At 39.1% G+C, this 16,970-nt stretch overlaps 1 protein-coding gene across 1 annotated transcript; it reads left to right on the top strand.

Annotated features, from left to right (window-relative positions):
• Positions 1–6,392: 6,392 nt before the first annotated feature.
• On the top strand, positions 6,393–15,822 carry LOC146547706 (uncharacterized). The gene is made up of 3 exons (XM_085264310.1): positions 6,393–6,444; positions 12,114–12,269; positions 12,694–15,822. Exons 1-3 carry the CDS (start codon positions 6,400–6,402, stop codon positions 12,925–12,927), a joined length of 435 nt encoding a protein of 144 aa, XP_085120436.1. The 5' UTR covers positions 6,393–6,399; the 3' UTR covers positions 12,928–15,822.
• The last annotated feature ends 1,148 nt before the right edge of the window (positions 15,823–16,970 follow it).

Raw genomic sequence — 16,970 nt, 5'->3', positions numbered from 1 at the left:
AATTAGCCTACTTTCTACTCAAATCTTTTATATACCAGGGTATAAACATGCTAGTTTCAAAGCTAAAGTTGGTCATTTTAGCATGGGAGTCTGTGGGGTTGACCTGCTTTTGGAGAGAGCCTCGTGTGGCCAATGGAGGAACTGCAGTTTTCGGCACTTTTTCATGTTGGGTTCGTTTTTTTGATTTTACATCCCCAAAGGTTGTGGCTGGGTCCTAACCACCTGAATTTTATTTGAATAGAACTTTAATGAGCTTACCTAGCAAGTTACCAATTTATCTTTTACATAATTCTTTGTTAAATGACACGATGTAAAAATACTTGTTAGTTGGAAACTCAGCAAAGCTGCCAAGTCACCAAAATGAATTTGACATTTTAAAACAGACAACATGTTAGTTTGTCTCTTTGGAGACAGAAATCATATTCTGATCATATAATGATTGTGAAGAAAACTGGCCCATTTAATGGGTTAAACAGTTCACTTTCTGCAGTCATCATCTGCAGCTGCTCCAAAATGATTGCTTGTGCTACCATGTGGGAGATCTCAGTTAGATGCCTCATCTCTCAGCTCCATTAACAGACAAAAGGTACCAGGCATCAGAGGGAAGCGTATTTCTCAGGTGGCACAACGTGGCATCGTGTGATTTGTGGGTCTATAGATTAGTGGGGGCACTCTGTCTTGTTTTAAAGTGTATGTGGCTGTGCCCCGGAGGTCACGATTTTTCAGAAACAGGTCTGATAGTTCACATTTATGTGAAAGCCCCTGTATGGTTTAATGGCCTGGACATTTTTAAAATTGATCCCACCACAGAAAAGGCATCAGTTAGGTCCAACCCTTCCAATACAGATGCTGCACAGACCATGATAGGCTCCAAGGGTGGTAATAAAATTTGTGGCATTGTGAAGAGCCAGACCGTGTAATCGCTTTTAATTACAGTGTAGAAAGAACTGCAATGAACTGGACCCCAAAAATGAGAACATTTCACTGTCTATGCCACCCGAAATGAAAATCCAAGAGGTCTCTTTTGATAATTTAAAGATTTACATAACTATACAGACAGCAGATTATGTAAAATGAATCCATATATAATTAATTAATGTCCATTGCCCTGATTCTTTCTACCCACACCAGAGCTATCAAACAGTTTTGGGTTCCTCTGTATTAGAAAGACAATGAATAAATGGATAAGAGAGAGGTGACACCTTATGAGAAAAGGCTGTGGATACATCAGGAGCCTGAAGCAGTAGGAGATGTCAGCATGGGCGTGTTTGCTCCCGCTGGTGTGTGCGAGACAGAGAGAGATGAGAGCATTTGTATTCAGCAGGCATCAGAGATCAGTGGGGAAGATATATGGCACTTGCACATGCGAAATGTAAAGCTTAGACAAAGGACCAAGATTTATCGAAAGTCCACCTCAAGAGAAAACAAATCAGATAAACTAATATGACAGTGAGGTGAAATGTGGTCATAACAACAGGAGAGATGACAGCTAAATATACCAAGATATAAGCTTTTTATATTATTTGATCCCAAAATTCATGGCTTTTTAAAAAAAAATCACCATCACAATAATAATTTTGCAGGAGTTTTCTTACTTGTAATGAAAGCCAATGATTCCCACAGTTAATTGGTTGTGTATTTTACACTAATATTGTCTATCAATCAAATTCAGTTCAATTCAGTTTTATTTCTACAGCACCAAATCACGACAATCGTCATCTCAAGACCCAACAATAATAGAGAGATGACCCCAACAATTAGACAACCACTATGTGCAAGCACTGGAGACAGTGGGAAGGAAAAACTACTGTTTAACAGGAAGAAACCAGCAGCAGAGCCAGGGTCAGGGAGCCACCATTTGCAGTGAATGGTAGGGGGTGAGGGGAGGGAGATAGGAGAAAAAACAGTCTGTGGAAGAGAAACAGAGATTAATAATAACTAATGATTAAATGCAGACTGGTATGTAAACGCAAACAAAAAAACTAAACAAAATGTCAAGAAGAACGCTGCAAAGCATTATGGGAAGCTCCCAGCAGCCTAGGTCTTTTGCAGCCTAACTAAACGAGCGTTCAGGGTCACCAGATCCAGCCCTAACTTTATAAATAGGAACATTTTAAACCTAATCTTAAAAGTAAAGAGTAGGTCTGTCTCCTGAATCCAAACTGGGAGCTGGTTCCTACAAAGAGGGGCACGAAAGCTGAAGGCTCTGCTTTAAAATATCCAAAGAGCCGCAAATAAATGTGGTTTACTTGTGATACGGTGCTACGGGGTCTTTAAAATAAAATGAGGCTGATTATTCAAGATCTTGTTTGTGAGGGGAAGACTTTTAAATTCAATTCTGGATTTAACAGTAAGCCAGTATGTGAGAAATATGGTCTCAGTACTCTGACAAGAGCATTTTGGAACAACTGAATGTTTTCGGGGAGTTTTGTTATCTATCATGCACAAAAACTGGTTTCTTATTATCATTAAACTCAGGTACTTCATCATTATTTGCAGAGCTGCCATCATCTAAAGCTTCCAATATCAAGAGAAATGCTGTTCTACACGAAAACTGACAGCCAGCTGCTGCACCATCATGTTACTGTGACAATACCTTAATTAAAAACAAGACTTCAGTATTATGCCTAAAATCAAATGGCAAAACCCCCCAGCATAACCCACTGGCATCTAGCATTCTGCTGTACAGTATACCTTTTTCAGATCGCACTTGGACTCCAATGTATATAAAAAATATTCCAACTCCTAAGAAGCTGACCCCGTCCACGCTGCCTAACCTCAAAAGGGGAGAAAGCACACTGGTTTGATTAGCCTCACTCAAGTCTTTAAAGTCCCCTGGAAATGTCAGCAAAATCATCAAAAGCTCTCGTCTCCTTCATAAAGCCTTGATCAAAGGCATTCTCGACATACTGCGCCCTCTATGTTGTTAGCTCACGGGCAAAATGTCTACATCTGCACAACATTATTGGTTTTATGGGAGTTTTATAAGTGGAGACAAACCAAAACCAGGAGAGACAAGTGACATTTCCCCCTCTTAGCTGCACCCTCAGCCCACCAACTCTCTGCTGCATTCACAGATTTGTCACATGTACTCTGTGTGATATCACCCTTGTTTTACAAGGAATTCCACTCTTAGCTCCAGTTGCCTCCCACATATTACATTACATTACTTGTTGAGCATTTTGGCTTGTAGGGTTGTGTATCCCCCCCCCCCCTTCCTGATTTCTTAGGGTTTCTTTTGCATATTTGTCACATATGTTTCAGATCATTGAACAAATTGTAATATTTGCCTAAAGTAAGTAGAATTGATTAAAAATACAGTTTTTAAAGGATAATTATATTTATTAAGGGAAAAAAGTTATTCACACCTACCTAATAACTGCAATCAAGTGTTTGCATTGACTGGCAATGAGACTTTTACGTCGCTGATGGGCAGACATTCTCTGTCATGATTTAATGGTAGAGAGCAGAATTCATGGTGCCATAAATTACAGTGTGTCGTCCAGGTCCTGACGCAGGAAAGCAGCCCAGACCATCACGCTACCACCACCATGTTTGACTGTTGGTATGATGCTCTTTTTATTACATGCTGTTTAGCTTTATGTCAGATGTAACGGGACTCAAACCTTCCAAAAAGTCCAAACAATATTTTCCCAAAAGTCTTGGGGATGATCAAGACCTTTTTTGGTAAATGTGAAACAAGTCTTCGTTTGTGTTGGTCAGTGGTTTTCACCTTGGAACTCTTTCACGGATGCCATTTTTGCCCAGTCTCTTTCTTATTGTTGACAACTGAGCTTAAGTGAGGCAAGTGAGGTCTGCAGTTCTTTAGATGTTGCTCTGGGTTCTTTTGTGACCTCCTGGATGAGTCGTCGATGCTCTCTTGGAGGGATTTTAGTAGGCTGGCCACTCCTTTGGAGGTTCATCCTTGTTCCAAGTTTTCTCCATTTATGGATCATGGTTCTAACCATAGTTCACTGAAGACCCAAAGCCTTAGGAATGTTTTTGTAACCCTTTCCAGACTGACAGGCATCAAATACTTTGTTGACTTTAGTGGCTTCTTTAGATATGCTGTGTGAAATCTTTTAGTCTTTTAGGTCTGTCAGGAATAAGGTGCTGCTAGTGAAACTAAACTCAACCCCCCCCCCCCCCCCCCCCCACACACACACACACACACACACACAAAAAAAAAAGCACTGGGGTTAACACAGTTAATTCATGATTTCACAAGGGGGCAATTACCTTTATACAAAGGGCCAGGTATGTTTGGAAAGCTTTCTCCCTTAATAAATGAAATCATCATTTACAAACTGCAGTTTGTATTTACTAATTTGGTTGCTGATCTGCAACATGTAAGGCATGTGAAGACTAAGAAATCAAGTAAGGAGGCAGATACTTTTTTCATAACGCCATAGATGACCAAAACACTTAGTCTAACATGAATGATGTGCAGTAATTGTAGGGAATTATGTAGGGAATCCAGTGCATGAATCAAAATGAATACATACCTGCACATCATACACAAACCATTATCATAATGCATGTATGCAAATCAATGACGGATTTCTCTTGTATTTGGGTTTTTCAAAATATTTTATTTATACCAAGCTTGACTTTTTTTCCCCAAATCAAACTGCATTTCTTTATAATTAAACTTCATTCATCCTACATTTTCGTGCTGCTTCACACACATGCAAAAACTGTTACCGGTATTCTTTCTTATGGGCATACTTGCATCACAACCTTTTCTTATAATTCTTGTCACATGATGCCAACCTTCGGCCTCACATGTGATGGTCTGTGTCAGGCGGTGTTGGTGAGAATAAGACAAAAGTGTGATTTATGAATTAAATTACCTCCCATACACACAATCTCATTGAAGTGACGTAATGCCGTGTGCTTTGGTGTCTTCACGTGTAACCTCAGTTTTATATTTCGACTGACACACAGACACACACTTCAACCCCACGTGCTTACCCCTCAGCTCCACCCACCCCGCTCATGGCAGCCTGCACACACCTCAGGCCATCACCAAATCAAAGAAATGTTGCTGTCAACACCCGCTTCCTCAAAATCCCACCAACAGCACCACGGTAACACAAAATAACCCCAAAATAAAGTTCTTTTTAACTCTATATCAGCAAGCCTCTCCCCAGCATGCATGAAGACTTTTCAATATTTGTGCAGATAAATGCACACTCACAGATGCTGACACAATCACACCTCCTCCTTCTGTACCCATCCCCCTCATGGGCCCACCTCTCATAGATGTGGGCAGTGTTACCATTTGGCTCACCATGCTGCAGCCTCATCATGTCTGCTGCTGTTTTCCAAACCACAGCACAGAGGAATAACAGTAGGGAGGTATGCTGTGGAGGAGCTCCAGAGATCACATAAAGATTCCCCACAGTGATGCCAACAAAGAGAAAGAAAACTCCGACCTGTAATGCTCTTATCACTGTGCGGCACACTGCAGTAAGATAAGAGCATTTTCAGACGCTGTAGTGGAAAATCGATTGTCATCAGGGTGCTTGAGTGAAATTTGAAAGCATTTATTTCCGATATGCTTTGACTCTGAGCATACTATTTACCCATTACATCACATCCCAAAACCACACCTAAGCAGATGCGAGAAGAAGCAGAGAGTGGTGGTCGGTTTTTTGGTCAAGCTTAAAAATGAAAGAATCAAACAGTAGGTTCCAGATTATTGTGATGTTAATGAAAATTAATGAGAATAATACAGATGAGGAAAGAATAATTAGATCTGCTATGAATTTTAAAAATAAATTTCCAGGGGCTTTTCCTATCGTCCTAGTTTTATTTTGGAGGCTTACATTATTTTACTTTGCATGCAAAAATAAAATAATTTCTCAAAAAACAAAAGTACCAGGTCAAAATGATTAGCCCCCAGATGCTTAAAGTCAGCTGGGTACCCTTTTGCTGGATATCAGCCTGCAGTGTCCCGAGAAATCCCAGTCCATTCTTCTAGGACGAATCTTTCAAGCTCCCACAGATTCGATGGTTTTCTGACATGAACCTTGTCAGTGAGATTGAGGTCTGTGCTCTGTGCAGACCGGTCAATAGCAACGTAAGTTTCGGGTTGTTGTCATACTGGAAGCATTACCAGTTTGGTGGTGGGTCAGTGATGGTGATGGTGCCTAAATGATAGGCAATGGCACTCTAACTTGCACTACATGCTGGTGCTGTGGGTCTTGGGTTTGTCCTAGTGCACAACAATGGTTGGCCTGATACAGCGAGAGTATGTAGGCAGTTCATAAAAGATGAAGATCGATACCTTTCACTGACTGACTGCCTTAAATCCAACAGAACACCTCTAGGACATTGTGTTTTGTTCCATCCAATGCCGGCAGGTTACACCACAGATGGTCCAGGAGTTTGGTGATGCTCTGGTCCAGATCTGGGAGGAGACACCATCCGCTGGCTCAGGTCAGTTGTCAGGCATGCATACAAACACGTGGGAACCTCACAAATTACTGAGTACCATTTTCAGTTTGTGCAATGAAATTCTGGCAAAATATTCTTTTCACTTTTGGTTTTTTGGGTGTCTTGGAATTCATCTCTCTGTAGGCTCTTCATTTCCATTAAACAATATGGCATCCTTTTATTCCTACACATTCTAAATCAGCAGAGATATCCATCATGATTTTTCCCCACTGAGATATGTGACACAGTGTATTTAGACTTGTTTCTTTATGCTGTATGTTAAAGACAAACATTTTCACAGTTTTCTAGGGCAAATAATTATTTATAATCACTTCATGAAATGCATAAAAATGGCCACTAAAAGTAGAAAATAATTATGTCGAGCGATAGCTCAAAAGAGTTCAGCATTCTCTAATTTTATCATTTACACTATTTTATTTTATTTGCAGTACCTGCTTTTAAACAAATAGGGCAAAACAATGAGTATACACTGTGTAGATAAATAGATCTTCCCATATTCAAAGTGTGTCTAATGTGGTTTTGACATTAAGTAGAGAGTGTACTTTAGAATATCGCTGCCCTGTGGAGGCTCTCAAACCAGCTGGCAGCATGTCTGGCATTTTCATATAGGACTGCTGGAGAGTTAGAACATATATGGGCCAGAGAGATGGCCTGGTTGTTAGCTATATATAGCCAGTTGAAAAAATGACGTGAAGGCCTTTTGTGGAGTTGCAGGCAAATTTTCATTCAAAGATGCTGCCCAATTTGTCACTGTTACATTGTGTTAACTCTCTAAATCAAATGCGTCAGAAAAAAGGATGATCTTACAAGCTAACTAAAGGTTAAAGAGACAGAAAGCACAGTAAAGAAATATCTGCTTCCCCTACACACCTTAGTAAGAAGTCATTCAGGATCAGATTTCATGCATCTTTTTTCAGCTGGGGCATTGCATACAAACTAAGTTTATCAAACCTTTGTGCAGTTAAACTTTAGCTAGCTGCATCCACACACAGTTTCAGGTTGGAGTTGTGACTAAGCAATATATTTACAGTACAACCAAACTACACGCATTTCAATAAAAATACGCATATATAGATATTAAAAAGAGTCAAGGAAATTTAATTGAAGCCTTAATAAAATAGAAAAGTAATCGCACTTTAGCATGTCAACAATTTTATTATTGATAGCTATACCACTTTAATGCTAACTTAAAACTAGCTTTAAAAACCTAAGCAAGTAGACTTTTTGTAACTGATTCAAATACAGCATATTCTTCTGAACATCCAGATAGCTGTAGCAAAGTCACTAGACAGGGTCACAGAGGTCAGATGATTATAGACAAAATTAAAACCTTATTTTATTCGTTAGTTAGTATTTTGCTAGTTGTAGTAAAGACTTCTAAAACCATTCAGAGAAAACAATAGTTCAATAAGTCAGACAGAATAAAATGATATATTATGTGGGACCTCTAAATAGTAAAATCCTAATATATTTAAATTGACTGTCTTTGTGCTGAGATTTCAATCTGTGCTGCTTTGGAATATAAGATGATGCCTCGGGTCATACATTTGAAATTGCAATCAACTGCTGTCTGTACTTAACAGCTGAGGACCTCCCAAACAGCAGCCCGAGGGCACAGTATGTTACCTCAAAGCCTTGTAAAAGCATATCAAAAACCCCACTCATCATTAAATCAATGGTGGTTATTTAGCATTTAATGTGACAATTATCTTTGTCATATTATCTTTCTCATGTATTTGAAAGAGGAAATTGAAATCCTGACATTAAAGTTATTGCCGCACATATGGAGCTTCTCATTTATCATTCCCGTTAAAGCTGGATGACACCGGCGGCTGTTTCCTAGCTGTCGCCCTCATCTTCACCTCACACATCATACGCACACGCACCCAAACACATGCCACCTCAGCTCTGTATTGGGCCTGTGATGTGATTTGAGTCATCAGAGTGGCTGCGGTGGGTCTTGCCTGATTAAAATAAAAAAAGCCACATCCGTGCAGAGCAGCCACACATTTCCAGGGATCATGAGGAATTACAGCAGGCGCTGGTTTGGAAGCCCTACTGGCTGCAACATACAGTGAGAACTTGTCATTGGTGAAAACAGTTTGTTACTGTTACTGTTTTTCAAAGACTAGAACTAAATAGAGAAAAAATGACATCAAAAATACTGGATTTTGGAGTCACTCCCCCAGTTTTTGTTAAAATTGACAATGATAATTGATTAAAAATGTAAGAAAATGGACAATGACAATGACTCAGTTGTAGTTGAGTGCCCTACATGGGCTGCAGACAGTACTGAGGATTGTAAACAATGAAGTCTTTCTCCCAGAAAAAGTTCTCCATTAACTCATCAGCTCACAGTATTTAAGAACCAGCTTGAGCTGCCCCTCTCCACCAGACAGTTGCCATTGTTATGGTGGTAATTAGGCCTCCCATGTCTCTAACTAGTTCCTATGTTTTCCACTCAATCACCCTGCAGTTACCTGCCTGAAGTTTGAGTGACTGCCTTTTTCCCTTGAATTCCTGTCGCCTTGAGGAGTTTAACAGACACTTAGACACAGACACATAGTTTCTTCCACTTCCACTACCACCTAACCCTTCCAGTCAGTCGCTGAACCTGTGTAGGAAAATACTTGCCTTTTACCCGCCTGCCTGCCCACTCTCTCTGAAATCCCGTCTGCCTGCCAGCTGCCTATCTGAATCACCTCTTCAAGATACAAACAAGTAAGATGAGTAAATTCTCAGAATCAAATCATAAGTACTGCAAGATCTTGTGAAACTCACCCTGATCACTTTGAGTTTTATGTGGTTAAGCATGATGACACCTATCATATCTCTGCACAGTGTGATGTGTTCTCAAAACACTGGACAAGTTGAGGCCAAAAAAGACGTGACAGGTGTATCTACAGTGGACGAACAGTATCCAAGAAATAGGATAGAATCCAGCAAAGAGCTGGCACAGGACCTGAGGGATGCATCTGGACCTTCAGCTGATCCATCGACTGATGAAAGAATGACTATCAAGAAGCCATTCTTAAGGAAGGGAGAAAGGAGAACAGTCTAAAGTTTGCCAGAATACACAAGAACTGGACTAAACATCAGTAGTAGCATGTAGGGAGGAGGTTTAGGAGATGGGGTGGATGTGTTAGACAGATAACAACCCTTTAAATTCAATGGTTATTATAAATTCCATGTACAAATTTACAGTCCGTACAGTCAATTCAATTCAATTTTATTTATACAGCGCCAAATCACAACAACAGTCACCTCAAGGAGCTTTATATTGTAAGGTAGATCCTACAATAATACATACAGGGAAAAACCCAACAATCATATGACCCCCTGTGAGCAAGCACTTTGGCGACAGTGGGAAGGAAAAACTCCCTTTTAACAGGAAGAAACCTCTGACAAAACCAGGCTCAGGGAGGGGCGGCCATCTGCTGCGACCGGTTGGAGTGAGAGAAGGAAGACAGGATAAAGACATGCTGTGGAAGAGAGACAGAGATTAATAACAGATATGATTTGATGCAGAGAGTCTATTATCACATGTTGAGTGAGGGTTTGAAAAGGTTTGTTGGCTTTTCCCCAGTATGACGTTATTTCTTCTACCATCTTTATTAGTGTTTAATTCTTGCATACATTTCATTTATGGTTTCTGAGTTATCTCTTTGTCTCTTATAACATCTCTGCTCAAACACAAATCTTCTTCTTTGTGGCTACTAAAATAGAGTTAACAAATGTGCATTGGGTAAGCATATTAATCATAAAAGTTCACTTTAAATCAGGTAACGTGCACTGAAAAAAATGCAATAGGGTGGTTGTTGAATCTGCATAGAATTACTTCATATATCCAGCATGACTAATTTAAATTTCACATCTAAACATATTTTTGTCTTTTAATTTTCACATATTCTTTAAGAATATTCATTCTTTAAGAACAAATCATGTTGAAAAGAAACAAGTTTTAGTCGTGTTTTACCCTCAAGCTCCGCCCCCTGGAAAGGAAAAATCGGCTGCACTGTCCGCCATTTTTGTCTCTCGCTTTGGAAAATCTACCATCTGGAGTTTTACACTTGAAGGTAAATAAGATTTTAAAGCTAACACACCAGTGAGAAAGAGTGTAGACCCTTTATATATGTGGACTTTTACTGGGGTATTGTTATTTTACAGGTATGTGGGCTATTTATCGAAAACCATGAAAGGCCAATGTTAGGCTCCAGTTAGCTAATGGTAACCGAAATTATGCGATAAGCAAATTAGTAATTAACATATATAATGTGAGTTAATATTGTTTGTATATTCTTTCATTCTAAATTAACAGACTATTACAAACTTGCATCGGTGTCTGTAGTAAGTGGTGGTACCTGCAGTGTCTTAACCATTAAACAAGCTAATGTAGGGCCGGGATATGACTAGTTTGTTGAAACATGTCTGCTGCCAATGTGACTGCTCACACACGGTAACATTACCAGCACATAGCCACAGCCGCTATAAACATGCTGAAAGGTCAATCTAGCTTCTGTAGTCAGCAGCTGGAAGACTCAACACAGACCCAAGATTCAGTGTAACGGTTATCTAAATGTTGTGTGTCCTGTTTGTAAGCCCAGAAAAAGAAATTAAATAAAATGACGACCTTGAGCTTCAAGCTAATGTAAGCGTAATGCTATAGCATAAAGCGACTAATGCAATGATGAGGTTGTTAAATTAGTAAAAATACAGTAAATATATCCAACATGAATCATTTATATTTTTGGTCTAAACATAATTAAGTCTCACGCCTTTCACTTGTTTTAGAAGGATGTTCAGTCTTTTTAAACCAGTCATATCAAAATAACAGAAAATACTTATGTTTTCTGTTGAACCCCCCCGGGTGTGTTCTGCGAGGGAAAATTCACTGTGGCAGTCCGCCATTTTTTGTCTTTGCTTCGTTTACGTTTGGTGCTGAGCTTTACTTTGTCGAGGTAAACTGAAAACTACATGTTTGAGAGGAAACGAAGAGAACATCCATTAGATGGGGAAGTTTTTCTCATGAATTGCTGTTGAGCAACATAATGGAAAAAAACAAGTAATTCCTTAAGTTAACTAACGATAATGCTAGCTTAAGCTGCGGGACAATATTATGTGCATTAGCTTTTTTTCAGTGTGTCCCCAGTCACATTCGCTTGTTTTTTCTCAGTGAATACAGACTAACAAACTTGTGTCCATTTAGTTAACTGGTTGTACCTAAAATGTTTTAGTTAAACAGTTAAATAAGCTAGTTTGCCATGGGGTGGGCTCTGTGTGTGTGTTTGGGGGTGGGGGGGGTGAAGATTTGCATATGTTATGTCACATTCTGTAAGGTAAATTTTCTGGAAAGGTCAAATTAACTAATTTAACTAAGTATTAATGAAAGACCTTGATGTGTATATGACAATAATAGATGTAGTTTCTGGGTCATTTGGCAGAACTGCAAAATGGCCAGAAGGAGGCAACTGCTGTGGTTGCAAACAGGCTTTGGGTGGTATGGAAGTAAGGGCAACTATGGAGCTGCTCAGCAACATGGGACCCATAGCTAATAAATAGTAATATGACAAAAAATAACAACTTTGTGTGGATGTAACCTTGTGAGATTTGAGATTTTGACAGCATTTTTATGTGACAACTTCTCTTTTTAGATAAATGCAGAGTTTAAGCGCATTACCACCATGCCACTGCAGTCCAGATTACTCTCGCAGATAGATGTGCTATCTGACAAACTAATAAAGGTCTTCAAAAGGCGAGGAGGACAAATAGAAGGAAGACTGCAGAACATTCTGGAGCCCATGGCCCAGGTAAGAAAAAAATTAATTTGTGTATACACTTTAGGGAAAATAATAATTTTAACAAAATGCTGCTTGTCAATCTATGCCAGGAGTATGTTGAAAATCACCTGGGATTTTCACAATTTAGCATGGGTGCGTTTTTGTTTTGTTTTTTCTTTTACCTGCATTAGAACGATGTGTGGAGTTCATAGTTGAACACCTCTCTATGCTCTGACAGTATTCTGCTTCTTTGCATGGAGATTTCACTTCATGCATTACCTTTTTAAGCATTCTGAGGACTCAAATCACATGCTGTAATGAATCCATTTTTGTTCACCTAATGTGTTAATGTTAACATTTTTTGGAATAGTGACACAGATTAAAATAAGATTTGGTATAATGTTCTTTGACCAGTGTTCTGTTTAATTAAATTTTGGAATTCTGCATTTTCTAGGCCACAGATGAAGCCATTATCCAACGATCTAATAAGGAAACAACCATGAGAATTTACATCATAAAGTCAAGAGATGCCAATGGCAGCCCTGAGGACATCGGGATAGTCCTTGAAGGCCAGAGAGTCTGGCAGGATTTGGATAACTATACCCTAGCAGCTACAATGCTGTTTGGACTAATGTACACTTTGAACCTCACCTACCCACTGGAAAAGTATACCTTCAAGGTATTATAGAAACTGGTTATGGAGCTCAAAAGGAACAGCCTTTCAAAGAAGGCCCAGGTTTTCAGGACCAGACTGTACGATTGAACAGTTTTCCAGTTATGATGTGGGAACAACATGTTTACCTCTTCGAATATGTACCATCCTTTCTTTTAAGCCAGCACTGGTAAAGTTGCAGTACATAGTGAAACTTATTTTTCTGGCACTTTTCAACTTGGGGCCTTTATTACTGCAGTTTTCACTTTTCAAGCCATGGCTCTTTTAAAAAAAAATTCTAACTTTGAATTTCCATTTTTCTCAATGGAAATGGTGCCTTGCACCAATTTCACCAGTTTGCAATTTTTTTCCCAAGGTGCACCACTACAAACAGATTGCATCGTCTAGTATTAGTGATTGTGATGTTTAGTGATAGAAGCAAGCCAATACTAATCAGTTTAGGTCTCTTGGTTTTGTGCTTGTGGGTTATAATGTTATTTTAAGTCTCTTCTTTGTGTCTTTTTAATAATTACACCCCTGTTGCTATATTACCTTATGGCTCTTACATTTAAAAAACTATTTTTTACATAAGCGCGATGTCATAAGGCCCCACAATGTTGAATTCAGGTTACAGCAGATAACTTTGTGGAATGTTTTTCAAGAGATGCATTGTACAAATATGACTCATGTATATTTTGGAAGCCTGAATTGAAAGTCCATTGTTACAACTGTCATTGTTCAAAAATGTTTTGCTTATTTCTTTGATTGAGAGAAAGTGTACAGTACATACAGTAAGATCAGCCTTAATTTAGTTTTATTTATTGAACACTCAATTATATATTAGATTATATATTATATATTAGAAATTTGTTATAAAATAAAATAAGTTTACCATAAAATAATCTTGTCAATATAACACATAGTAGTCCAATACAATTAACACAAAAAGTTTATGTCTGATAAACAAGTGGTTTCTATAAATATTTGACCGGAATGAAAAACATAACAACAACATAAAAAAGTCATGTTCGTGTTACCAGAAAAATGTGTGCAGGTATAACATAAAAAAACTATGGTTAACCAAACATAACTTAATTTCGTGCAACCGCTTACAATAATTTTTTCATGTTTATCCCACTGATTATTTTTTTCAGTGTGGGATTAAAAAGTAAATGTAGCATTTTAATGACTTTTTTACTGTCATCATAATGAGTACTCGCAGACTTCCTTTGTTCTTGTCATGTAGCTGACAGATATGATTATTTTTCCATCATGAGCTTTATGCTAATAAAGACATCATTTTATGCGCCATTAACCTCCACACACGCATATATTCAGCCACACACATGCTCAAACTTCCCTGAAAAACCAGGTCATCCTAGAAACAATTCATCCTTCTGTCAGTTAAACACACACACAGACACAGAGAGTGCACACGCTGCCTCGTGGCAAGTGTGCGTATCCATGCCTGAACAGACCTAATGACTGATGGGAGACAGTTGACAGAGTTCCTGTACTCTGTCTAACATATTACTGCCATAGTGTGTATGCCGTGCCCTCTTTGCCCTACAGTACATTCATCAGAAGATATTAAGCTAATGGTTTACTAACAGAAAATGTCATGTGTTAGTAAGCCAAGCAGGGAGGAAAAGGAGACGACGCTTGTTAGGATTCATTAGGGGTTCCAAGTTACCACCGTTTCATGCACCAGAAACCCCAGAATGTAAGGCTGGCTCTATTTTTTGTCATTTGTTGGATTTTGCATGTAGTGTTAGTCTGGCCTGCTGGCAGTTTACCTTTAGCTCTAGGTCCTCCTTACTAATGTTTTATAACAGTAAGAGATGGCAGGTGACTCACAGTATGTGGTAAAACTGTACACTCCCATCAAAGGCTTAAAAACAGACTGAGCCCACATAAGTTACTCACAACTACTGGTACAGGAGATTAAAGGATCTCCAACAGTAGAGTAACAGGTAAAACAACTTGTTCATTCCTCCTTAATGGACAGAGTGAACTCTGAAGGTTCCTGGAAACAGGAGGGGAAAATTTCTCAAGAGATTTTTTATACTAAAAGGAATTTTGGAAATCTTCCCAGAAGTGTTCGGTGAATGTCTCCATTCTTCTAAGCAATACATGAAGTAATGTAGAGTACAGTGATATCATCAATGTTCTTGATACAGCAATATACATATTTGACTGATGAATTAGAAGTGGCACTGACGTCACAGAAACAACAGCAACATTATGGAAAACCCGCAGCTAGAAAGAGTCACGAGAGTGGTTCTCAAACTCCATGAATCCATACATTCAATCACATTGATCCCTCTTTTGCTACTTGCTACATAAATAATATTCATGTTGGTTTCACTCCATTTTATGTTCACTACTTTTCTAGCTAGCTAGCTGACAGAACTGGTCTCTCTCAGAATACACATGAGGAACCTGCGCTGTGGTTTTTAATATGAAATTATCTCTGTTATTACTGTAAACTACAATGTTGTAAGTTGACACCCAAAGCAACAGTATGTAAACTTCAGCTTAGTGAAAGATAAAGGTAAATAATGACACCACTAAGGCGGAATTACAGTAACTCCAGTGATTACAAGGGATGATTATTGCTTTAAGCATTTGCTTTTTTCACAGGATTTGCAAAAAAGAAAAGAAATCTGTGTTCACACAAACACATAGACACACGTCGCATGTTGGGTCACTCACAAGCTCGGCTAGTGTGAAATAACATCTGTCCTGGTCCTAAAAATGGAGCCCTTTTAGGCTGTGACCGCCTGCTGTGAGCCTGAGATCAAGGCTGAGAATCTATCGTCTCGTGTTCAACAAATTGTATTTTATCTTTTCCGAGACCCTTTGAAGCAGGTGATTTAAAGGTTATGTCAAATTTATGTTCGTTTTTGTCTAAGAATGTATGTGATTAAACCTCTGACTGCTAGCAGTAAGAATGTCCTCTTTATGGATACCGTGACCCACGATGCATGCACGTTTTTTTTTCCAATAAAGGAGAAATAAAGTCTATCGCTATTTCTCCCTGAGTTGTTCTGAATCTGCCCTTAATTCCCCAGTCACAATGACTAACCATCGAGGAAACCCCTCTCAAGCTGAAACAACCAAGCGTACGCTGCCGCTGCCCTAGCAGTAAATGTCAGCGGCCCCGCTGATTGAATGCACGTCGACAGAGATAACTGTGGGGCAGTCGGGGCAGAGGGGGAAGAGACCCAGTGACCTAGACTACTCACACACCTCTAGCACTGCTGGCCTGCCAGCTAAAACCAAGTCATTTCAGACCTGGATCCAATTCTATTCTGTTACTCACTGTTGATCTGTTAATTTGCAACCTGTTTTTATCAAGCGGTTCCCTGCGATTGCTCAACATTTCTGGAAGTCATTGCAGCCTTTTGGGAAATTCCTCTTATTCAGGGTTCTGAGAAGTTTTTCCCAGCAGTGATATCCAGCACTGGTGTGTGACCCAGACCTAAACTGTGCTGGATATCACCAATAGTGATGGCTTCTTGGTGGAAATGGGTTTAATCAGTGGAAAATACAGTTTTGGTGCTCTGAGGTATTTTCTCTATGAAGGTAAACATGTTCTGACCTAGTTATGCAGTGAATGAAGGTCAGGTATCTAAAACATTAAGCACTCATGTGTATTAATTATAATAATTCTCATCATTATTTGCAATAAAAAACCCTATTTAGCCAGTATTCAGAAGTAATACATCACAGCTACAGCTGCTGCATACAGCACATTCACAGAAATCCGTTTTCTGTAAAACGTTTTATCCTAATGTTACAGCCAGTGCAGATACTTAAGTAGCACAGATATTCCCAAAGGAAAAACAGAAGGCAGTGTCTGAGCTTATTAATAGAGGATGCCTCGACCTCATCACTGAGGCACATCATGCTCATCATGCTAAGCTACCAGTGTTGTTTAATTATGGATTTTCTTTTTTCTGTTATGATTAAAAATGTAAATGAAAGTTTAAACATGGAAAGGTTGTGGAAAATTAGCTGTGAGCAGCCCCTGTGGAAATACACGAGATCCGCTTGATGCTGACAGCACCATGTGA

This window comes from Mchenga conophoros, linkage group LG23 (assembly GCF_057382185.1).
Source record: "Mchenga conophoros isolate Kocher_MC1m ecotype Shallow Benthic linkage group LG23, M_conophoros_male_GT1.1, whole genome shotgun sequence".
Classification (NCBI taxonomy): Eukaryota; Metazoa; Chordata; class Actinopteri; order Cichliformes; family Cichlidae; genus Mchenga; species Mchenga conophoros.
This window is presented reverse-complemented; position numbering and strand designations above follow the sequence as displayed.